General features: G+C 35.4%; 1 protein-coding gene across 4 annotated transcripts in view; it reads left to right on the top strand.

Annotated features, from left to right (window-relative positions):
* CERKL (CERK like autophagy regulator) overlaps positions 1-26,792 on the top strand; it is a 156,641-nt gene that overhangs the window by 32,929 nt on the left and 96,920 nt on the right. For 3 of the 4 annotated variants that reach the window (XM_082466724.1, XM_082466725.1, XM_082466723.1), the window contains one exon: positions 22,135-22,377. The exons of the other annotated variant lie outside the window; for it this stretch is intronic. In XM_082466724.1, the coding sequence (XP_082322850.1) occupies positions 22,135-22,377 (243 nt within the window). The remainder of the gene's footprint in view (positions 1-22,134; positions 22,378-26,792) is intronic. 4 annotated transcript variants of the gene reach the window in all.

The following is a 26,792-nucleotide window of genomic DNA, read 5'->3' as shown; positions in this document are numbered from 1 at the left end:
GACAGCAGAAGATATGCTGAAGTGTGAACCCATGCTATGGAATGAACCGTATCTTCTCAAAGCCTAATTATAAAGCACATAATAATATTGTTGTAATAACAAGGTGGTTCTCTGCAAGTCCTTCTAGTCTGTAGAACAGGGGAAAAGAGTATGAGCTTTAAAGTTCAGTCTTACGCTCTGCCATTGACATCTGTCATTGATAAGCCCCTTCACCTCTCTGAGGATCTGTTTGGTCTTCTCTAAAATCAAGAAACAGGAATGCTATCTCCTTTCATTGTCACCATAACCTGAAGATAATTTATGGTTAAATGAGATGGAGTATCTGATTTAGTGCCTAGCTCAGCAGGCATGTCATCTGGCTTTCAATTGCCTGTGTTTCTGTGCCGTGCCATTTACAGTAAAAAACTGACTGCTTCCTTGCCAGGAATACATATGAAACATATTTCCATTCCATTAATGGAGTATATGTATAGTAAGGTAATTTGGCAAATACATAAAGAAAAGCTTTACTACTTAGTATTAGCTTTATACCTACTGATAACTTGGGAAGGAGCTGAGCTTCTGAACACAATATTTTCCTCTTTAGTCAGTCATTCTTAGATGCTTAATAGAAGTTAATGAAGGAAGGGAAGCAGTTGGAATAGAGAACTAATTTCAGGCAAGTAAAAACTACAGCTTTAAAATTTTTTTTTTCCTGATTATACATATAAATTGTACTTGTAGAAATTTAGCTAATATAGAAGAGTATGTAAAAGAAAATATAAACAAAAGCACACTTTTCAGAGGGAAATTTAGTTCTAATTTCACCTTTTAATGCAGGACTATTTTTTAAAAGAGGCCTATAGTATTGATACATCTGAATGAATCTGAATCTGTGTTGAGAAGGCGTTCTGGGTAGAAACCAGAAAGACGAAACAGATTGGGTAGTTGTTTCTTAAAATCTCTGATGGGTTCCAGTATCCTTTTGTGAAGGAATAATTTGGAAATATGAATCTGGTGAAGTTCCACAAGATGGCTAGTACCCGCTGTGCTTCCATTCCCCAATATACTGAACCACTAGAGGGAAAGACCATATCTAATCATCCTTAAATCTGCAATATTGAGGTCAGAAAACACCTAAATATAGTAGGCACTTAAATTTTGGAACCAGACAGATTATTAATGGGAGACACATTTCTTGTCTCCACAATTTATAAAGCAAGATGATCTCCAAATAATCTTCAGAATACTAGGGGAAAATGCCAGCTATAAGAATAGCTCCTCAAAGTGAAAAATCCAGTTATTCTAATATCACCATTCTATGTGGAAAGCTCGGGAAGATAAAATGGCTCCCAGCCTGTGAGGGTCCCTGGCACCTGGTCCTGGCTGGACATCCCCGATGCCAAGAGCGGAGCCAGATACTAGCTGTCTGCTGAAAATCAGAGGGTGACCTCAGTGGTCCTAAGACCAGGCGACTCATCTCTGCCTCCTTTGTCCTTCTCGGATTTCTGTAAGGGTTTCACCTCCGAACCCTCAAGAACTGCTTTCCTTTTCAACATGGTTGTACCAAAAAATATGAGAAAGTATCCAGAGCTCCTTTCTGAAATATTTTACAGAGCGTATTTACTCTGTCTCATTAGAAGTGTCGATTCTCAATAGGGTTGATAAGCAGACAGCGAGTTTGATAGAATGGGAGAGGCCAGGCCCCTCGGAGGAGCCCTGGTTCACCAGGCCTGTCCGTTGTCCTGTACAGTTAGGCATGTGGCACCTGGTGGGTCACTGACCTGATGCAGGACCCCAAGGGCTGCTGTTCTCTTTCCTTCATGTGCTTCGCAAACCTCTTTTTTGTTCATGTTACTTCACTGCTTTGGTTTTCTTGATTTTTGTCTTTATATCAATATTCACTTCTAGTTCTGCAGTTTCTCTTTCACCGTTTTTCTTTTTTTCTCTCTTACTCCTCGCTCTTTCCCATTTTGAACATTCAAACACCCATCAAGAAAAAACAACAGGAGAGGAGAGTCAAACACCAGTAAAATGAGATATTACAGTAGTAACTTACTATTGAGAGTGATTGAAAGATGGGTTTTTTCAGCCATACTGTATGTTAGAATTTGGGCTTCGCCACTTCCTATGTAACTGTGGGGCAAGCTATTTAAGCTCTAAGCTCATCTCTCCTTGCCTCCCACCAGCCTGTAAAATGGTATATAGTAATAGTGCCCAGCTTACAGTGCTGTTGAGTTTTCAGTGATATAATAAATCTCAACTTCTTTGCACTAGCCTGGAATGGAATTTTTGTCTATTATTAATATTTATTTAACAACTATCGTAGCATTTTAGAGTTGAAAGAAACTTTTGTATTGAATGTTTGTCATCTTCCTCACTGAAGGGTAAGTTCCTGCTTTTTTCACCACTGTTTCTTTCACAACTAGAGTTGTGTCCAGCAAATTAGTACTCAATACATATTTGTTGACTGACTGACTGAGTGAATGAATCTATTCCAATTCCCTTATTTTAGGAATGAGCTATCAAGCCCAAAAGTTAACGGCATTTGCCTCAAGATTGGTGACAGAGCTAGAGCTGAAACAAAGGTCTCCTAACTCCTACACCAGTGTCCTTTCTGAGAAGATGATGTCATTTTCTCAATACTTATTTTATATGATAAATTCATAGGAAGCTGTATAGTACTATAAGAGGATGTGCTTTGATAATCAGACATGCTTGGATAAAATTCTAGCCTTCTTATTAAAATCATTGGCACACTGCTTATCTTCCACATCCTCATCTGTAAAGTGAGAAAATTTCTACCTTGTAGAACTATGACGAGGATGAATTGAGGTAATCCATGTAGAGTGCTTGGTCCCATTTCTTTGGCCCTCCCCACCACCAACTTTTTAGTCTAGTTAGACTTACTTTACATTCACAGTCTTACCTTGTTTCTCATTCTTTCTTGAATCTTCTATGATCAGGCTTTTGAGTCCCATCACTCCACAGCTCACTTGTCAAGGTCAGCCCTCATCTGACTTCACCTATGAACAGGGTTTGACAGCTAAATCACACTGTGCTCCTTGATACAACTTTCGTATCTCCTAGGATGTCACTCTTTGGGTTCTCCTCCCACCCCACTGGCCTGCTCCTTCTCCGACTAATCTCTTGGCTATCCTCATTTTTCCATGAGTGTCTTCTGACCCCATTGCCTGTTTCCATTCTCTCTCTGGTTTAACCTCCTCTAGTTTCTGGCTTCAAATATTATCTAAATACCCATGACCTTCAAATGTATATCTCTAGTCCAGACCTCTCCTCAGAATTCCTGATTTATAAACCTAACTGCCTACTTAAATTTCAACTTAGAGATCTAACAGATTTCTCAAACTTTTTTTATTCTAAAATAAACTCCACATTCTCTGCTGCAACCTCCAACTAGGTACTTCCTATAGATTTTCAGATCTCAGTACATGGAGACTTCACCCTTCTGATTGCCCAAGCCAAAAACACTGGAGATCTGCTAGATTCCACTCTCTCTTTCACTCTACGTCCAATCCACTAACAAATCCTGTTGCCTCTTTCTTTGAAATATATTCAAAATTGAACAGGATTGCTGCCACCATCTTAGTATGAGACACCATCATTTCTCCCTTGGAGTATTGTATAAGCTTCCTTACTAGTCTCTCTGTCTCTAACCATGTCTCCTGTCAGTCTATTCTCTATGTATCAGATAGAATGTTATCGATACTTTTAAACTGTATGTCAGATTACATCTTCTGCTCCAAAACTTCCAGTGACTTCACATCTTTTTCAGGCTAAAATCCAAAGTCTGCCTGCTTCCGACCTTTGTATTCTCATGTTTTACCCTCCCCCCTTTCTCACTAACTCCAGCCACCTCTTGCTGTTTCTGGAATATACCAAGTATGCTCTTGCCATGGGGCCTTTATACTTACTGTTCCCTTTGTTCGGAAACCCTTGGAACCAGCTGTGTGAAAATTCAGCTATTTACTGATTTTAGAAAGCTAATACGGGGCATATGTTTATGCGTATGTAAAACTCACAACTAGCCTCAGGTAGCATTGCATATTCAAAGATTAGTATTTCTGAATGAAACATTAAGAATATCTATGATAAGTGGCATAAATAAAGACAACATTTCATGGTCAGTTCAGGTCCAATTTTGGGGCAAAATGAGGTCAGCTCAGGTTTTGTTGCCAAATGATTTAAGAAAAAATAAACAATTTTCAGAGCTTTGGGGATTTTAGAATTGCAGATGAGAGATTCTGGACCTGTAACTACATGGTTTGCTCCCTTATTTTTTTTTTTTCCAATCTTTAGTCAATGATCATTGGGTAGTCAGGGTAGATCTCTATCTAAAAGGCTTTTCTCTTGTAGAGCAAGTCTGGCATGTGGAAAGTGTCTAGTTAACAATTATTGAAAGAAGGAATGAAGCTCAAATCATTTTTCACTCAAATATGTGTTATTTAGGAGACAGTGTGACCAGTTTAAGAACAGTTAACCATTATCAAAAACAAAGTACTCTTTGATAAGTGATAGTTAACTCAAACACATATTAGTATTTGAAATATCAGAAATACTTAATGGCTGAATCATCTGCTGACACAAAACCCATTATCTACTTTAGTGCCTGGTAGCCTAATCGGTTGGATTCTGTTTCATTGATCTGTTATTTGACATGTAACTTTAAGTCGAAATTTTAGTATAATTTCATCCTTTTTTGATCACCCTGTGTCTTAGAGCATTTTCATGCAGTTGATCAAGGATATATTGTCACTATTTGAATGTAAGTAAAATTTAAAATTTTAATTCTCATATACATTTAAAGTATCATGTATAAAATTAATAGAAAATAAAAGTGCAGAACTTGCATTAAAATCACCCAAAATCTTAACATTCATTTATAACCCTTATATAAATGAACTTATTTCTCTCTAAAGAAAATGTGAGTAGTAAAGGGCTGTAATGGTTTTTGTCTTAGTTTTGGTTGAGTATCCACTGGAGAAAGTTAGGCATGAGTAGGAATTATTGTAGTACCACTTTTCCCAGTGGTTCTCCAACAAGAAAAATTTTATGTCCTTCCAGAAATTAATCATTTTTCTCTTCTTTCGATCTGTGAGACCATAATTGTATTTAAATTTCTAATCTGTTTTGAAGAATACATAATAAATTGCTTAACATTTATATTTAATCAAATTCCTAATTTATATAGCACTTTCAGAACATTTGAAAAATTAAATTTAAGAAAATGGGAGTGTTACTGGAATTTTACTGTATTTTAAAAAGTTGGCTCCTGATGTACAGACTGAAATCCTTCTTCAAGCATGAATTTTTATTGCTTTTCTCTCATAGACTAGATAGAGCAGATGTGATTTTATTTTTTAATCCACATGACAGCGAGAGCTTTCGTTGTTTGGGTTTTATGGAAAGGATTTTATTTATTATGGTACTGATACTTCAGTTGCTTGAGAAAATACTATTTTAAATATAAGTACTGACTTACTTGCATCCTTTAACTTACCAAACGTGCCTTTAAGTAGACAGTATTTTTGAAGGTCTTTGTGTGTGATCACCATGGCTTATATTCAACAGTGCTATTAAATGAAATAAACATAGTTGCCTCTTCTGCCACAGAGGCACAGGTGGACATCTTGGTGGTAAGCCTCATGCGGTGTGACACATGGCACGACCCAACATGGGGGCAGAGAGCATGCAGCTTGAGCTGGGAGTCATCTTATGGAGACTTCGCTGTAGATTTGTGTTTTTCTGTGGAACAGCCATCGTTCAAGACATTTACGTAGTATGACGTTTGTGTTTTTTTTAATGTTTCTTATAATTTCTCAAAAATAGTCAAAACCTGATCAGCACAACCTACTTAGAAGCCAGTGTTCCTCCGCCCTGCCCCTTGCTATCTATATAAATGATATTTTTGACTCTGTCCTTTATAATGTTGGCACCCTGTGCATATTAGATGTAATCGGGGCTGAAAGGAAACTTGAATCCATCTGGAAGCAATAAACTTTTCTAAAAGACTGCACAGTGTTATTTAATCCTGTGACTTCTTACTGTGAGTGAAATTAAGGTTTGATGCAGTTGTGTCACATCGTATTGATATCAAATTTATCTTTCTAAAAAAATTACTGACAGTAGTATTACAGCACAGTGGAGAAGATGGCTTGCTGTAATCCTACAAGCTATTTTGCTTCGATTACATTCTATACGGTGTAACTAAATATATACTTGATCTAAAATGTTCAAATTTTCTCTAAAATTTTCACATTATCAAAGTAATACTTTCTTACCTTTACCTTTAATTTTGGCCTTTTATCATAGTACTAATTATGTGGTAAAAATTATATTATAATGAAAGGCATGGAGAAGAAACTATTACTTTAAACCTCTTTAATTGGGAACATAACTGAATAAATACCATATATGTAGAACATCAAGGTCAAACATTGAGCTTATTTTCATATCAGACTCTTTGAATCAATTTAAGCCTTTTTCAGAAAAAAATTTAACTTCTAATTTCTACTCCAAAATGGCTTTTAAAATTTCATTTCAAATAGGTAGGTAGAAGGTCATATTTTGTGTAAAGAGGAGCCTAAATGGTATCAACTGACTAGCATAATTTATAGTTTCTGTATGTGTGTTTATTAAGATGTAATTTTTTTTTTTTTTTTTACATTTTGCCTAAGTCCAACTGAAAATAAATTTAAAAGTTAGGATATTTGACTACATTTTATTGGTAACTTCATTTCAATATTTCTTTCTTAGTGAATCAATTGTCACTGGATTTACTTATCTAGAGTTTTTGAATGCCAAAAACAAAACAGAAACTAAACACGTTTGTCAACTATATGCTTTTAATGGTGGAAATGAAATAAAGGCCTACATCGCCCATGTGCCTAGCATATTAAAAATAAACATGAACTTTGTCTTGAAAGTTATTAAGTTGGAATTTTTTAGTAAAACCATGATCAGCTACATTAAAATTGTTTATCACTTTTCCTTTGTCTCCACTAAGTCTAGGCCTACAAATCCTCATCAAATTAATAAGGATTTACAAATATTTTTAGGATATCTCAAATGCGTATTTTTTGAGGTGTAATTGACGTGTAACATATATTAGTTTTAGATGTACAACATGATGATTCAATATTTGTTTATATTTTGAAATGATGACCACAATGTCTAGTTAACATCCATCACCATAGTCACAAAATTTTAATTTTTGTGATAAGAACTTTTAAGATCTACTCTACTAGCAGCTTTCAAATATGCAGTACAATATTTTTAGCTATAGTCACCATGCTGAATGACTATATCATCATCCCCATGACTTATTTTAAAGCTGGACGTTCTTACATTTTGACCTTCCTCACCCATTTTGCCTACCCCCTACCCCTTGCCTCTGGCAACCATCAGTCCATTTTCTGTCTATGAGCTTGTGGTTTTTGTTTTCTAAGATGCCATATACAAGTGAGATCATACAGTATTTGTCTTTCTTTGACATTTCACTTAGCATAATGCCCTCAATGTTCCATCCATGTTATCCCAAAGGCAAGATTTCATTCTTTTTATGGTTGAATAATATTCCACTGTGTGTGTGTGAGTGTGTGTGACATTTTCTATATCCATTTATCCATCAATGGACACTTAGGTTGTTTCCATATTTTGGCTATTGTGAATATGTTTGTATTTAAGTTTACTTTTGTATGTTCAGTATAAAAGTAGCTTCTGGCAATTTCTCTTTATTCTCCCCCCTTGCTTCCTTCACACACACAGTGGTTCCTTGACCACAGATGTGCCATTTCTGGCATCTGGAAGGTGGACTAATGATAAGTTCAGGTGTCCCGGAGGCTGATAGGTGAATTTCTTCCAGTTCATTTCTGGATGGTCAGGATGGTGGCATTCTCTTCCTAGCTGTCTTGGCTCCTCAGCTGAACTTTTCCCTTCCTGGTACTAAGATCAGTCTTCATCAAGTGAAAATTATTACTTCCTTTAGTCTCTCATGTAATGGTTCTGTTTCCTACCAGCAACACGGATCTGCATGTGCTAATTTCAGATACCCCGGATTTACAGTAGTTATTCTGAATACTTTTTTGGCTTCTTAGGAGCAAATAATGACAGTCTTGAAGGTAAAACTGAATGGGAGTGGTATAAAAGTGAGGCTTTTAGTGTCTCTCAGTAGCAAAACCCTTTAGAAAATCTGGAGGGCTGTGTGGTAACTTCACTGTGACTACCATGAGGTGATGGGGGGTGGGACCTGCATAGGTAGGGCATTGATGGCTAGTAATGGCAGAGGTGAAAACAAAGTCATTGTGACTGTCTTTGAGGTCCTCAGAAAAAAAGAGTATCACTGAGCCAGCTTGGACTGTAAGATGTAAGGGCCTTTACCAGGCAGGAAGCCCATATGCAGGTCCTTAGATGCTGGCAATAGAAGCCATCATTGTAGCTTAGATTTGGTCCTATTTCCACAGTCCAGCAAGTTCCAGGCCATGAAAGATGAAGAACTCCTTAACCTTTGTTCTCTTAGAAACAGTTGTCCATGGAGATCGCTATGTTAATATTAGCATTTTAATATCTACACAGAAGTGCCTGGAATGTTAGGTGTTCAGACATGTTGAAGAAATAAGCTTTTGGATTTATCCTAAACTATAACAGTCTGATCTTTCTCTAATCCCTCCCCCATTGCTGTTTTATAAAACCACCATTTAACTAGTGTGGGAAAAAAATATATATGTAACTTATTGATAAGTTCTTAAAAGGCTTTGAAGGACCTTTGTGCCTTCACCTCTCTGAAGTTAGGAACTTCTGATATGTGACTGCATTTCAACTGAGTAGTACTGGGCCATAGGAGTTCAGAGAGACTGGAAAATGAAGGATGTTTATCGGAGGAGGTGCTCAATGTGCTTTGACAGATGGTTAATGTTTGAAAAGACTAGAGTCAAGAAGGCCTTCCATTTGCTGGGTAATGAAGGAGCAAAGGTTCAGAGGTTGAAATGCATACACTATCATTAAGATATTATCTGATTGATGGTAAATACAGTCAATAACAAACTTTTATTGGAAACCTAGCCTGTGTTTGAAGCATTGAGCTAGATGCTGGGATACAGAGATTAGAGATGAGGAGGACGGTAAAGATATTGTTGAAGTGAATTACTGAGAAACTAGAAAAAGGAAGACCGATTGCTGTACTTCTGAGGTTCATGGGGAATCTGCAAAAGTCATCTAGTAGGATATACATGAACTGTAAATCCTGTGAATTGATATACATAACTGAACTGATAATGCCAAAAACTAGATTATAAGATTAAGATGACTCAATTAATGTCATATTTTCTGTTGGTGCCCTTCTCAGAGACTCCCCGTTTATAAATGTTTTTCCTAAGGAACAGAAATGGAAGTAGAGGTATAAAATGACAAGGGTAAATATATAAGTAGATAGTAAAATTGAGTAATACATAGTCCCAATAGATGCACGTAAGTGCTCTTCCTGAAGTGAAAATGACAAAACCCAATCAACTGCATGATAAAGTCATGCTATAGAATATGAAATACAGAATATGAAATTTTGACTTTTTCTTTTATTTCACTAGGTTTCATATGTAATAGGGACTTGTTGCATAGACAGTCTAAAAAAATTAATGATATAATCTTAGTTGTTTGATACAAGATCATGAAATATAAAATGTGTGAATCATGACATCTTTAGGCTGCATTTTCTTAAGGTTAGGCCTATCTTTACAACATTATAGATAGACCGGGGGTTCTTGAGCTTTTTGGTCTTGGGACCCCTTTACACTCTTAAATTATTGAAAACCACAAAGAGCTTTTGTTTATATAAGTTATACCCACTGGTATTTATCACATTAGAGATTAAACATTCAAAATATTAATTCATTAAATATAACAGTAATAAGTCCATTGCATTTTAACATAAATAATATTTTGACTAAAAAAACTATTTTCCAAAACAATAAAAAATCAATGCCACTTTCTTGACTGCTTTACAGTTTGCAAATCTCTTTTATAGAAGATACAGACTTCTTTAATAGAAGGCTTAATAAAAGACAGCTGAATTCTCAAGATTGCTTCTGCACTCAGTTTGTTGAATATCCTGTTTTTGTTAAAGTGTATAAGGAAAATCCAGTTTCACACAGATGTTTGCTTAGAAAAGGGGAAGTATTTTAATAATGTTTTCAGGTAATTGTGGATATCCTTCTTTGATACTACAGTAAAACTTGGTAAGTGCTAATTTCTTAAATGTTAGTTATAAAGCAGGATCTGAAGACATCAATTAACCTTTTGTAGTCTGCTATTTGAAAATTTATTGGTCCGTCTTGCACTTTGAATGAATCTTTCATTATGCATGATTTTATAATATCCTGCATTGACTATTTGGAAAATTTGGTCTACTGAGTTATATAGAGCTTCCAAATGTTGACACATTTTATGTAATACGTTCAAAATATCAGATACATTAACAACACTGCCAATCTCATCATAAGATTCTTTAAATATTGGGAAGCTGTCAAGCTCACCGTGACAGATACAAGTTTTACAAAATTCTAATTTTTGCTTGAAGGCTGGAATTTTATCAGTGACAACAAATATTCTCAGTTGTTTTGCTTGAGCGACTGGCTCACTTTGCTCAATTCCCAGAACACATTTACCAAATACTCATGTCTGAATACCATAGTCTGTTAGTCCATCTTTCAAGCAAAAATGGTCTTCCACAAAATCCAGCTAGTCATAATGCGAAGGGTATAAGTGCTTTTCCTGGAGAGAGCCGTCACTTTCATTTGTAGCAGAAATGCTTTTTGCACACTTCCTGTTTCACCACACATAATATTAAAAAGAAATATACTAAAGAGCAGAGGTTTTTTAAAAAAATTAAAGTGTTACTGCTTCATCAAGGACAGTTAAGTGAAACTGTTTTTTTTTTTTAAACTGTGAGTTTGAGGTGATGAAGGATGCAACAATTATTAATGGAATTTAGTGTCACTGCCTTGATTCATGGTGACACCAGGAGTTTTAACCACTATTGCCTTTTCACCATCCGTGCAAATGTCAGCACAGTGAAAAAGGCAAATAACATCTCTAGTATTATTATAAAAATCATTTTGACCCTATATACCTTCTGAGACTACACATTGAGAATATCTAATTGATTGACTTAATTTGCCAATTTCTCCATTATTTGTCTGTATAAAACAACAGTGTAAGTATAGATATACTTTTGTTAATGGTAGATATAGGGAAAAAAACCTGATTTCTAAGAGCTCGCTAAGCTATATGGAACATGAGTAAATTATGCATCAAGAAAAGAGCTTTAGAACAGAAGATTGTCTATGATTGGAAGTCAACCTAAATTTTCAATTACACTAATTTTTAAAATACTGATTTTATGTGGTAATCGTGATTAAACAGAGACTATGTAATTTAAAATTGTTAATGTCACTCTGTATCATAGGCATTAAATGTTGTTTTGAATAAAGAATTACATATTTATTGTCTGTATTTCAAATCATCAAAACAAAAATAATATTTAATTTTTTGCCTGATTAGTTCATTTTGGACTTCATGCAAAAGTACCTATGTATCTCCTGGTGCTTAGTTCTTAAGAGAAGTACCTAAGCTGTTTACACATGACAGAAATAACTAAGTGGGAAAAAAATTGCAGATAAGAAATTGAGCATTAATTTTTTATTTGGTATGACAAAAATGTGACTTTTTGGTATGGGATTGGCATTTATCTCTCAGTAAGTGATAAGTTTAGAATTTCCTCTATAATTCTTTTACTAGATAATTCTATTTCTTGTCACTCTTGATAAGTGTATGTATTTAGGAACTTAAACTTTTATGCTAACCTGTTAAGTCATAATTCTTGAGGATAGTAATGCATTGTGATGGTTTTTCAGTAAATTACTGGCGCAGCCCTATTTGTTTAAACCCTGGTTTAACCTGATTATTAACAATTAAATTGTGTTTTCTTCTTACAGTTAAAGTGTATTCAAATTTATTGGTCCCTTGCTTCACAGATTTATCTCAGTATGTGGTGTATTCAAACAGAATTTTGTATTTTTAATTAGGGGATTAGATAAGTAATTCTGAAGAGCTGGAAAAAAAAATTGTTAGACATCACATTGCTTAACCATCTAATATACCATAAGTGTGTGTCTACACTCTGTTGTGGGAGCCATCTATCAGGCAGGCTTGTTTTTCAGGCAGTATTTTAAGGAGTGGACATGTGCAGGAGCTGTGAGCGCAATTAGCGCCAAGCAGATAAATCCATCTCTAATCCTGTTTACGGTCTGCATCAGACAGATGTGCCAAGATTGATTTAGACAAGCCCTGGGCTTACAGTAATATTTTTAAAAGTGCCATTCACTGTTCTATTTCTGTTAAACCTTTGCTAAATATTCTTAAGTGTTGTTAGTTTCACTCTTCTTGTTAACCACTGTAACCTACTTTAAGCAGGTCCTGCTTTGCTCTCATGGTGACAGGGTAACCTGCCAGGAGAGGTTATCTTTATTCCTTGTAATTAAATTGACTTTTCCCCTCAAGAAAATACAACAATAGGAAGTGGGTGCTGAATTAAATAAATAGCATGATATCCAATAGACGTATACTTAAATCCCGTGCTGGAACAGATGGTCCCCAGCATCTATGTAAGTAATGTGAGAGGACAGTTAATGTTCTGAAACAACTAGCTATCACCAATATGATCCTAATGAACCAATGGATTTCAAATAATAAACCACTTGCCACAAAGAAAAACATATATAAATATATATCATCTGTAAGGTTTTAATTCTCATAATCTAAGAAAGTGTCTATAAATGATTCTTATATTTTTATCTACTATTATCAAATATCATTTTATGGATAAAGTTTGACCATATTTTTCACCAATAAAGCTATGTTTTAACATTAAGGTAAAATTAAAGTTATATTTAAACTACATCCCCCCAAAGTATGTTTTTTTTTTTAATTAAAAAATTTTTTTTTAACTCCTCTTTTACATACCGTCTGCATGTGTTAGGTTGTGCGTGGAAATGTGGCTTTTGCCACATTATGAAAACATTTGCTTTTATACATGGCAGAAACTGGTTGTATACTACAACAGAGGTGGCTGGTATGGGGATCGAAGCAGCTATCTTGCAGATGAAAAAGTAAGCAGGGATAAAAGACCTAAATATGTTTCAGCATTTATAAATTTACAAATAAAATAGATTATAAATCAAAAGCAGTATTTTTCTGATTCACGTAGAGAATAAAGAGAGTCTGAGTCATTCTTAAGGTATTGCTTGTAAAGGGATATAGATAAGTGGTCAGTTTTTATAGACCCCAAAACAGTAGTCTTCACTCTGAATATGGTTTATTTTCTTTGTTTTCTCTTTAATCATGTTTCTCATAAATATTTGTATTTTCTAAATGTGTCCCAAAGGGGAAGTGTTTTGGTATGGGGGTTGAGCAGAGACAATGACCTTCTTAGATTTTTAGCTTATCCTATCAGATGATCTCTAGAGCCTGCAGCCTTCACTGGGGGTTAGCCTGAGGGCTTTCCACCTAGAAACCTGAGGACCCTTTGGCCTTAGTTTAGCTCTCTTTCAAGTCTTGGAAACCAATGTCCTGTTGCCCCTCAGAGACAGCTGTAAGAACTTCAAAAAACAAAGACATAGACAAGCACCATCTAATCTGATGATAGATTAAACAATATTTAGACAGTTCCAAGCCATTAAATAAAACCATTTTAAATTCAAGTTCACAGAATTCTAACAAGTTTTAATCCTAAAGACCATATTCAGAAGAAGAAAATAATTTTCTATAAAACTAGTATACACACCTTCACATATGTTAGGAAACAGTTTTATTCAAAATCAGGTGTATCCTGTGATTAGAGAGAACTGGGCAGATTTACTCATGTCATGTAAATGATTAACATTGGAGAAATGAATAATAGACCAGAATTACTATGTAGGAAATTGGCACCTGAGAGATCTCTATAGCTGCTGAGAAAAAGAGAGTGCTGAAGAACATTTGCATATTGTTAGAAGTTTGTAAAACAAACAAAAACTATTTTATTCACAGATCAATTATCTTTATTTTCATTTCAAATAAAAACAAAATGTTTGTTCTAAATCTGTAGTTTTTCCTCTTAGTTTCCAGTTGTCACCCTGGTAAACAGACCAGTCACGTGAAAACCCCAAATTTGAATCCGTGGGCAAATGTGGGAAGAGATTAGAAGCCTGAGCAGGGAAAGCAGGAGATACCACTCAGAGAGTTACAGGGATTTTCAGAATTTTCACTTCTGTCAGCTCCTGGTTGCTACAACCTAACTTTCCATTTCCTTGAAGGTTACCCTGAAGCTTCATATGAAATACAGTTGACCCTTGAACAACATGGGTCTGAACTGCATGCGTCCATATATATGCAGATTTTTTTTAATAGTAAATAGTGGGTGGTGGTTTGCATCCTTGGGTGTGGAACCACGAATGGGGGGAACCGTGGATATGGAGGGACGGCTATAAATTATATGCGGATTTTTGACAGCACTGAGGGTGCACCCCTAAGCCCTGAGTTGTTTAAGGATCAACTCTACTACTCAGTTAAGACACATTGGTGGGGCTTCCCTGGTGGTGCAGTGATTAAGAATCCGCCTGCCAATGCAGGAGACACGGGTTCGAGCCCTGGTCTGGGAAGATCCCACATGCCACGGAGCAACTAAGCCCATGCACCACAACTACTGAAGCCCGTGCACCTAGAGCCCGTGCTCTGCAACAAGTGAAGCCACCGCAATGAGAAGCCCATGCACAGCAATGAAGACCCAATGCAGCCAAAAATAAATAAATAAATTTATTTTAAAAAATAAATAAAAAAGACACCTTGGTGGTTTGCTGTTTTCCTACAGACTAGTTAGAGACAGAACAATGGTTTGCCTACTGTTTTAGGTTTGACTAGAATAAAAAACAGATCCAAAGGGTCAGACCAGTGTGTGTTTACTTGAAGAAGGTCCTTAGTAATGTGCAGTGTTGGTAAAGACCAGCCAAATTGCTTGGATCTGGCCCCTAACAGATGTATGACTGTGGACAGGTTATGTAAACACTCTGGCCTGAATTCCTTCTCTTTTAGGAAAAAGCATCTACCTCAGGTTAGTAGATCCACAGGTTAAGGATTAAATGAGATAATAGATGTAAAGTGCTTATAGCAATGATATAGCACATGCTCATTAAATATTAGCTACCCTTACATTTTAGAAAATGGGATTTTAACAATGAAAACTATGAGCAGGAACTATTTTAGGATGAGCAAAGGAAATCATCTTTTTCAATTAATTACAGAAATACTTTCATTGTAGGAAAATTAGAAATTCATATACGCAAACTAAATCGCTAACTCATTCTCCTTCCAGGTTTTCATATGCATCTTCATACATATGTGCATATGGAAATATATTCCACATGCATTATGTGTTCAGTAAATATATACAAAACAGTAATGGAAATGTGGTGCACTGTTTTAGACACTTTTCTAGTCAGATTTCTACATTTTAATGACTGAACTGCATTCTGGTATATGACTGTGCTTCATTTATCAGAACCAATACTCTGTTATTTCATATTTAGGTTGTTTCCAAGTTTCACTCAAATAATGCTTGGGTAAGCATTCTTTTAGCTAAATTGTGCATGTTACTTATCCCCTTAGGGTAAATTCCTGGAAGTAAATTGCTGGATCAAAAATATGCATATTTTAAAGCATTTTCCCTTCTCTCCATTTTAAAAAAATATAAAATGTAATGCTGACTACAGAGAGGGAGGTTTTTAAGAAAAAATTAATCTCATACTCCCTCATATCTCTCTTCTCATGGGTAACCACTGTTTATTTTCCCCTTGGGTTTTTTCTCCTTTTAAAGAAAGTGAGATCAAATCTCTCAGATTATTTTGTCACTTGCTTTTATTCCACTTATTATTCATACCTCTTAACACGAGTGTCTTTCCAGATTAGAACACAAAGATCTAATTTGCTCATTTGTGAGTTGAAGATTATGATAAAACTATTCTCCTATTGAAGAACATGAATATTGCTTCAAATATTTTTGCTATTATAAATGCTGCAATTAACATTTTGAAATCTTTTGATACGTATTCCCAACTTGTTCTCCAGCAGTTACCATTTTTGCATTCCCACCAGTGCTGGGACTGGTTCCCTTTACCGACATCATCACTGAGCATTATTTTTGATCTTGTGCCAATCTAAAAGGCAAAAAATGGTATCTTGTTGTTTTAATTTGCATTTCTTTGATTACTAATTAGATTGAACTTTCTCATATGTTTATTGGTCAATTTGCATTTCTTCTTTTGCGAAATGCCTGCCTGGGTCTTTTATGTACTTTTCCACTAAAGTGTTTCTTTTCTTGATTAAATAGATTATTTAACTGTCATATGTTGCAAATATTTCTGCCCAGTTGGCCTTTGTTTGTGACTTCTGCTTATGGGTCTTTAGGACTTTATTGGCATTAAATAACTTTTATGTTGAGTATCTCAGTCTCTGTAATGTCTGCCTTTATTGCCATGCTATGGCTTTACTAATTTATGGTTATATAAAGTTCTTTCTAATCTAGGAATATTGGTGTATATTATGAAATAGAGATCTAGTTTTTCTTTTCTTTTTTAAAGATGAAGCAGTTCTAAATCACCTTTTAGTGAATGTTTCCCACTGAACTTGGATACTACCATTATCACATTAGTGAGTTTTAAAATATTTACAAGTATTTCTTTGGACCATTCATTTATCTATTCCTAGATGTTTAAATTATTATAGCCTTAAAAAATAGTATTTTATCTGACTGGGTATGTACTCCCCCTCATTACTGTTAAAACATTTTCTTCATTAACATATTTATTCCAAGAAAATTTGCAAACCATTTGATTAGGTTCCTTGCCCCTTACATCAAAAAAAAAAAAAAATACCATTGAGATTTTGACTGGAATTGCATTAAAGTAGTTATTAATAATGAGAATACTGGCATAAAAATATGTAATCTTCGAACTTGGTATGCCTTCATTTATTCAATTCTTTGTCTCTCAGTTTATTTTGAATGGCCTTTTCCACCCAAGCAAGTCCAGGATCATTTTGCTAAATTTGTTCCTGGATAATAATTTGCATAGGATCTCTTTATCTCCATTATGCTTTCTTGCTAGGTATTGATATATTTGTAACCAGCTTCCTTACTGGCTATTCTTATTAGTTCTAATGGTTTTAAGTTGATTCTTTTGAGTTTTGTGAATACATTGTGATACTATCTATAAATAGTTATAGTTTCAGCTCTCCCTCTACCCCTTCCACCATCAGTTGTTTTTATTTCATTTTCCTTATGTATGATAGTGACCAGAATGTCCAGAATAATTGAGAATAGTAAGAATGATAATAGGTATTCTTGCCCTGTTTCCATAAATTTTTCTAGTTTTTACTACTAAGTTGGATCTTGGCTGTTGGTTTAGTATCTTTAAATTTGCAGTTTGCAAGAGATTTTAACTAGGAATAGTCATTGAATTGTTTACTGCCAAAGTAAAGCACACACAGCAAGGAATTCAGACTAATATAGGACTTCGAGTGAAAAGTATATATTTCATCCCTCTTTTTTTTTTCCCTCAGTGGTCCTTCCCTCCCTTTCTACTTCCCTCCTTTGGAGCTCTTATTTGCTGTATGTTTGACTACATAAATAATCAAATTGATATGAGACACAAGGTTATAACGAATATTATAAGATTGGCCTAGAAGAAATTATTTGTAACATATATCATGCATAGATAATAAAGGATTAATTTCAAGAATATTTGAAGGACTCCTACAAATTAGTAAGAAATAGACAAGCAACCAAATAGAAATAGGGAAATGCATTTGTAGAGGCAACTCTTTTAAGAAATACAAATGAAAAATAAAAGATGTTCAACTTTATTAATTGTTTAACTGATTTTTGGAAAAGTACTCACAGATATAATCAAGAGTATAAATTCTTTTAAGGTAGGTAAGTGATATGACCTACCTATAACGTTTAGCTGTATGAAGCAGACACCCAGCAGCACCGATATATGGGAGGCCAGTTTCTTTACACTTCACAAGGTATCATTTGCCATACAGACAGTACATTCCACAGGGTGAGGATTTGTCTGGGACCTTTGAAAGCCTGCTTCATTCCATTCTTGAAGGTAGAGGAAGGATGTAAGATTTCCCTGGCCCCTCCCACCTGTTCTAGAGACCCTGGCCATATGCCTAGCTGCTCAACAAGTGCAAATAACTTGTACTAAGCCCGCCAGCTGCAGATATCTTAATGATGATTTACTGTGAAAGAGCTTGGTTTCCCTCGTATATAACACATAGTGCCCAGCTTTTAGTTTCTAAGATATTCTTCCTGAGAAGGAACCAGGGCTCCTTGAGGAAACCAGATGAGCTTGAAACACTATGCTGATATAAGAAAGAAAGGTTATTTTCAAAGCTATTGGGATATTGTAACAAAGGAGGCAGATTGGAGGAACTCTCACTGGTCATTCTGTACCAATTTGGAGTATTCAAGTGGAAACAAGAATTTTAGTTAATTGAAAAGTTGAGTCTGTAAAAGGTCCTAACTTTATTATATGATCAAAGGGAACAAACAATCTAAAATATGCTAAAGCTGCATTTTCAAAGTGTGTTCTAGGACCCTCTCAGGGAGTTTGTGAGTTCAAAGCTATTTTCATAATTTTATTAAGAACCTGTTATTTTCACTCTTATTCTCTCTCAAGGGTACCGTTGAGTTTTCCAGAGGCTGAGATATGTGGTGACATCTTTGCCCTGATGGCTAATGCAGTGTGTGCTTTGTATTCTTGTGTTTAAAAAAGTCTCTGTTTTAATGTCTAATATAGTAAATATCAATAGATATAACCTACATAAACAAAAGCTATTTGGGGCCCTCAGTCTTTAAGAATGTAAATGGGCTCCGAGACCAAAGAGATTGAGAGCCATTGAACTAGAGAAAAGTCAATCTTACCAACATGGGTTAATCCATTAGTACTTACAGAAAAGTGGGTGGGTTGACTCACTCTGTTCATGAAGGCACGTGGGACATTTTGGCTTCTGATGATACATTATTTTCACTCTGTTGATTAAGTGATGATTGTAGTAATAGTGATGACTGTTTTATTTTCTAAAATATATAAATGTTTCCCACTGAAGTGATACTTTGAGGGTATTGATTCTTAGGTCACTGGGTGACAATAGAAGTAGACAATACGCAGACCTGAAGCTTGAGCTTTCTGAGGAAATCACAGGCCTGAAAATTTGCCCTTGGGTTCACCCTATCCCACTGCCATAAACACTGAGAGAAGAACTTGTCTTTGTTTCTTTTTCAGTGGTACATGTGCTTTGTGAGCAATTGGGCTGTTGTTTGCAGAATGGTTGGGAAAGGCCCCCAAACTCCCTGAGAATGCAGAGAAAGAACTTCTTAAAGCACCTGAAAAGTTTTGCTCCAGTCTGAGAATATCTTTATGCCTGCTTAAGGGCTAAGAAAGCTGAGAGAGGGCCTCTGCTTCCTGGGGCTATTTTAGCGCTGGTACCATTTCTACATCTGTTTCTATTGATTTCTTTGTCTCTTATCATGGCTGGTATTTTTCTGCCTTTTTACATGTGTAGTGATTTTTGATTGAATGAGAGCAATTGTGAATTTTACCATTTAGAGTTGCTAAATATTTTCATATTCCTGTAAATACTCTTTTTTTTTTCTTTTTTTTTCCTTTTTTAACATCTTTATTAGAGTATCATTGCTTTACAATGGTGTGTCAGTTTCTGCTTTATAACAAAGTGAATCGGTTATACATATACATATATCTCCATATCTCTTCCCTCTTGCATCTCCCTCCCTCCCACCCTCCCTATCCCACCCCTCTAGGTGGTCGCAAAGCACCAAGCTGATCTCCCTGTGCTATGTGGCTGCTTCCCACTAGCTATCTATTTTACGTTTGGTAGTGTATATATATGTCCATGCCACTCTCTCACTTTGTCCCAGCTTACCCTTCCCCCTCCCCGTGTCCTCAAGTCCATTCTCTAGTAGGTTTGCATCTTTATTCCCATCTTGCCCCTCGGTTCTTCTGACCATTTTCTTTCTTTCTTTTTTAGATTCCATATATATGTGTTAGCATACAGTATTTGTTTTTCTCTTTCTGACTTACTTCACTCTGTATGACAGTCTCTAGGTCCATCCACCTCACTACAAATAACTCAGTTTTGTTCCTTTTTATGGCTGAGTAATATTCCATTGTATATATGTGCCACATCTTCTTTATCCATTCATCTGTTGATGGACACTTAGGTTGCTTCCATGTCCTGCAACTGACAAAGGATTAATCTCCAAAACATACAAGCAACTCATGCAGCTCAATATCAAAAAAACAAACAACCCAATCCAAAAATGGGCAGAAGACCTAAATAGACATTTCTCCAAAGAAGATATACAGGTTGCCAACAAACACATGAAAGAATGCTCAACATCATTAATCATTAGAGAAATGCAAATCAAAACTACAATGAGATATTCTCTCACACCGGTCAGAATGGCTATCATCAAAAAATCTACAAACAATAAATGCTGGAGAGGGTGTGGAGAAAAGGGAACCCTCTTGCACTGTTAGTGAGAATGTAAATTGATACAGCCACTATGGAGAACAGTATGGAGGTTCCTTAAGAAACTAAAAATAGAACTACCATACGACCCAGCAATCCCACTACTGGGCATATACCCTGAGAAAACCATAATTCAAAAAGAGTCATGTACCAAAATGTTCATTGCAGCTCCTGTAAATACTCTTGAGCTTTGTTCTAGGATGTTAAGTTACTTGGAAACACTTGAATCCTTTTGAGGCTTGCTCTTAAGCTTTGTTAGGTGGAATCAGAGCAGCCTTTGGTCAGCTCACTAACGAGACAATACTTTTTTAAGTACTCTCCCCAAAGTCCCACGAATTTCATTATTTTTCCACTTTGGCTGGTGAAAACACCTGTGTGATCTCTGAGTGTTGTTCTCTCTAATCCTTTGGGTAATTCTTTCCCTGGCCTCACACATATACTGATCCATGCTCAGCTGAAGATTCAGGGGGCAGATCTACAGAGTTCTCTTTCTGTGCAGCTCTCTTTTTTATAATAATTTTCCAAGTGAACTCTAAGTCATCTTCGCTTTCCTGGCTCCTCAATCCTCCTCAACTCAGGGAGACAACCAGGCTCCAGCAGGGTTCCCCTACCTGTGGCCTGGGACAGTCGGCTTGTAATCACATGACTTCTTTGTTTTCCCTCTCTCAGGGATCACTGTCCTGTGCTACCTAATGTCCAATGTCTGAAACTGATATTTCCTTTCTCTGGTGTGCTCTTTTAGTTGTTTCAGGCAGAAGGTAAAAGCATTCCCTGTGATTCCATGTTGGCCAGAGTGGAAGTTTTGAAAGTACTTTTTTTAAAGTATAAAACACTTCTACTTTGAGAGTCAGCTGAAATAGTCCATTATCACAACAAGTATTTTCTGACCTGTGTTTAAACATAACCAGTAAAATTTCATGCCACTATAAAATAAAGTCTGACTATAGTATGATTCAGGTGGATCTTTCTTTTTAGAATAGCAGGAATTCATAATGCTTTCTACTCACAGTAATCTTGCTCTGTCTCCTTTTTGCACACGTGTTACTTTACCTAGAATGTCAATTTCCTTTCCTTTACATGTTGCCTTCAACAACCTGTTATAAACTCACTTCTGTTAGTGAATTCTCTTCTTTCCATTACTTTACTGTGTCCTTGTAAGTACCAGGAAGCCTCTTGCATGATACTAATTTATTATTATTGAAATGTTGCTTTGTTTATGTTCCTGGAATTCTTCATGCATTGAATATTCTCAGATTCTGAATGTCCTAGGCCTTGTGTGGCAGGGACTCCCTTCCATTTTTTCTATTTATGGGAAAATTGACCCAATTTTCCTTTTTTTTTTCCCCCTCCCCATCTCATACAGGACTTGACATAAAGCGTAATCAGTAAAATAACAGATGATAAAGATTTTCTGGGTTTTCACTATTTATTATTCATGCATATAAGATGTAGACACAGTGGTTTTGATTGGAAAATTTAATTTCTTTTCAGGTGATTCCAAGTATAATTTTCTACATAAAGAAGAATTTATTGAACTCAAAGACATATTCTCTGTCAAACTGAAACGGCGTTTTTCAGTTAAACAGCAGAGAAGTGGTACTTTATTAGGAATCACACTCTTCATATGTTTGAAAAAGGAACAAAATAAATTAAAGGATTCTACACTTGATCTTATTAATTTAAGTGAAGACCACTGTGACATATGGTTTAGACAGTTCAAGAAAATTTTGGCAGGTAAGTACTCCTTGTGGAGATTTTTAATGAGTCTAGTTTCCTTGACGTAGATTATTAATCTAAACATGACACTGTATTTATCAGTACAGTAACCCTTGATTATGTTGAGGTCATTTGCTTCTATTGCTAGTTTGTTAAGTGTTTTTATCATGAAGGGTGTTGAATTTGGTCACATGCTTTTTCTACATCAATTGAAATAATCATATGGCTTTTTCCTTTCATTCTATTAATGTGGTGTATTACATTGATTGATTTTCATTTGTTGAACCATCCTTGCATTCTAGGAATAAATCCTACATGGTCATGGTATATAATTCTTTTAATATTTTACTGAATTTGGTTTGCTAGTATTTTGTTGAGGATTTTAACATTGATATTTGTGAGAGATATTTGTGTGTAGTTGTTTTTTCTGCTTTTATTATCTTTTTTCTGACTTTGCTATCAAGGTGATGCTAACCTTATAGAATGACTTAGGAAGTAACTGTTGAATGACCGCTTCCTTAAAGAAACTTTGATAATCTGAAATAAAACAGTTCTTAAATATTTTTTTTTCACTTGTTATTTTTCTATTAATGTTTCTTTTGAGCTTATATTAGAATTTGCTTCTCTTCCACCTACACATTGATGGCAAGTGCATATATGTACTGGGTGGCTTGAGAATAACAGTTTTTTTTTAAATTGGAGTATAGTTGATTTACAATATTGTGTTAGTTTCAGGTGTACAGCAATGTGATTTGGTTATACATATATATATATATATGTGTGTATATGTGTATATATGTATATTCCTTTTTTCTATTCTTTTCTGTTACAGTTTATTACAAGATATTGAATATAGTTCCCTGTGTTATACAGTAAATTCTTGTTGTTTATCTGTTTTATATATGGTAGTGTGCATCTGTTAATCCCATACTCCCAATTTATCCCTCCCTCTCTTCCCCTTTGGTAACCATAAGTTTGTTTTCTATGTCTGTGAGTTTGGGTTTTTTAAATAAGTTCATCTATACTATTTTTTAGATTCCACATAAAAGTGATATCATAATATTTATCTTTCTCTGTCTGAATTACTTCACTTAGTATGATAATCTCTACATACATGTTGCTGAAAATGGCATTATTTCTTTCTTTTTTATGGCTGACTAATATTCCATTGTGTGTGTGTGTGTGTGTGTGTGTGTGTGTGTGTGTGTGTGTGTAGCATATCTTCTATATCCATTCATCTGTGGATGGACACTTAGGGTGCTTCCATGTCCTGGCTATTGTAAAAAGTGCCTCCATGAATATTGGGGTGCATGTATCTTTTCGAATTAAAGTTTTCATCTTTTCCAGATATATGCTCAGGAGTGGCATTGCTGGATCAGACAGTAACTATTTTTAGTTTTTTCAGGAACCTCCACACTGTTCTCCATAGTGGCTGCACCAATTTACATTCCCACCAACAGTGCAAGAGGGCTCCCTTTTCTCCACATCCTCTCCAGCATTTATTATTTGTAGACTTTTTGATGATGGCTGTTCTGACCGGTGTGAGGTGATACCTCATTGTAGTTTTGATTTGCATTTCTCTAATAATTAGTGATGTTGATCATTTTTTCATGTGCCTGTTGTCCATCTGCATGTCTTCTTTGGAGAAATGTCTATTTAGGTCTTCTGTCCATTTTTGGATTGGGTTGTTTGTTTTTTGAAATTGAGGTGTATGAACTGTTTGTATATTTTAGAAATTAAGCCCTTGTCAGTCACATCATTTGCAATTCTCTCTCAGTCTATAGGTTGTCTTTTTTTGTTTGTTTATGGTTTCCTTTGCTGTACAAAAGCTTATAAGTTTGATTAGGTCCCATTTGTTTATTTTTGCTTTTATTTATATTGCCTTGGGAGACTGACCTAAGAAAACATCAGTGCTATTTATGTCAGAGAATGTTTTGCCTATGTTCTCTTCTAGGAGTTTTATGGTGTCATGTCTCATATTTAAGTCATTAAGCCATTTTGAGTTTATATTTTGTGTATGGTGTGAGGGAGTGTTCTAACTTCATTGATTTACACATGGCTGTCCAGTGAGGATAACAGTTTTTTGAAGATAATATGTAAATTGTCTATATTTCAGGGTAGATTTTTCTGAAGGTAATATCCAGAGAAAAGAGAGCATTTACTAGAATATTATCTCCTTATGAATTCAGTTGTATCTAAAATTTCTGAATGGCATTTATATTTTACATTTTAAATAAAGTGCATGAATACACATATAAAGCAAATTGAATTTCTAAATGTATCTAGGTAAAGTATAATCAAACTGAGTTTTAGGACTTCTTTTTTCTCATAAACTTGTAAATCTTGCTTTCTTTTTTTTTGTTTTTTGTTTTGGCCATTTCTTCCTGTTTGCCAGATTGATCAAGGTAGAGGCAGCTGGTGTAGTTGATGCACAGCTTGGGGTAAGATGACTCAGGACAGAGATGGGTGCCAGACAAAGAGCAGGCACATGGCAATGTTAGAAATTTTCAGGCCAGGAATCATTGATCAAGAAGACTGAGGACCCAAGTTGGTCAAGGGCAGCCAACTGATACGATTTTATGCACAAAAGATGAGGTGAAGTGAAATATTAGAACTAGGAGAACTGTTGCTAAGTGGTCCCTTCAAGGAGACCTGATTGTTTTAAGAAGGCAGGAAACTACAGAGGCCGTAGTTTGGTTCATCTCACTGGAAACATACAGAATATATATATATATATATTTAACTAAAAGCATTCCACTTTAATGGTGAGTCTTTTACAGTGTTCTTATTTTAAATTCATTTGAGAAGAGATAAAAGAAGTTAAAATGAAAATGAAAACTTAATGGAATAAATTTCCTTACATGGGCAGATACTCGTGGGACTTGAATGGTCTATAAAATAAGAATGTGTCATTTGATTAGGAGAGGCAAAGCTCTTCCTTGCACTGACAGTCTGAGGAAATCTCCCTTGGGGCTTATGAAGGGCTGGCTGAGTGATGTGAGAGACAACTTCCGCAGTATATCTCACCCATAAAACCAAAAGCGAGTAAGCAGAGGGCATCACAAGAAAGCCCAATTCAGTAAAAGCAATTTTATTGGAGTAGAGCAACTTGTCCAAACACACACACACCACAAAAATACTGTCCACATATTTTTTCAGCTTAATGAATGATGTTTTGGTTTGATCCAGGATTAAAATCTAGGCAAATTACAGAGATGAATAAACTACATATTTTTTAGGTTATCATCCTTTGGGAATGTTACTTTTTGTACCTTTGATTTTGATAACAGTTGGAAGTAGTGAAATATATGAGGTCATATTCTCTGCCATGGTCCTGGAGGACAGAGTCATTTTGCTGATTAAAAGCAAATAGATTGACTTTTGAAATCAACCAATGCAAACAAACAAAACAGGTTTGCGATCATCTAATAAAGATGAAGGAACCGAAGCAGGACGGTCTGAATGAATGGCTGTTCCATTTCTGCCTCTCAGTAGACTGACTCAGTAGGTCCTACAGGAGCAGCCAACTCCTCATCCCCATGCCTCACAAAGACAGTACTGGGTCAGTTTCATCATACACAAATGCACACTCAAGCCTCCAAAGATCTCTGCCAAATGCTGCATAATACTGACACTTCCTTTTTTAAGTTTGTAATCTTAGAGCGTTTTTGTTCATAATTCTTTTACTTTCAAAGCTAGGTAATCCAGGTGTTTATTAAAATGCCTATTGTCTGAGAGTCAAATACAATTGGCTCGAGGCTCTTTCCGTAAATGGAGGCGGCCTGTGTCTTTCCCAGTCTTTTTGGGATGAGGTTGATTGTTTACTTCTTCCTGGTCCTGTTTTGTTCTTATTTCCGCAGAGTTGGGTCTATTTGTGGATTATCTTTGTATCTCACATCCATTGTCCCTATTCTGTACCATATATACTGCATCAGGTTTGGCAGATAGTGATTGCTGGTTTCCAAAAAAATACTTTAAAAGTCCCCAACCAAGGAATTTGTGTTTGAAATAGACCTAAGTTCAGGGGATGAAAGAAGTTTACATCACAAAAATATAAATGCCCTGCATTTGAATTTTAGACATTACTATTTTAAGTCCAAAGATCTTGCTTTAACTGGTTCTGCGGCAAAACAGTGAATTTTTAAAAAATATATATTTTCATTGATTTTGAATATTGTTTTTAATCAGCAAATGGATTTTGTTCCTGTAAGCTTTTACATCTTTTTCTCCTTTATTCTTCTATTAAGACAAACATGAAGAAGGTATTGAAAACCTCAACTAGTTGGTCTTTTAGTGAGATTAGTCTAACAATTATAATTTTAGAATATTTGGATATTAAATGTTAATTTCAAATATGCACATTTATATTTTGAACTGGAGCAATGAATAAGAGTTGATGAATTTTTGAGGAAAGAACAAATTGGCAGTACTAA

Source organism: Balaenoptera physalus (assembly GCF_965194825.1).
Source record: "Balaenoptera physalus genome assembly, chromosome: 6".
NCBI lineage: Eukaryota > Metazoa > Chordata > Mammalia > Artiodactyla > Balaenopteridae > Balaenoptera > Balaenoptera physalus.
This window is presented reverse-complemented; position numbering and strand designations above follow the sequence as displayed.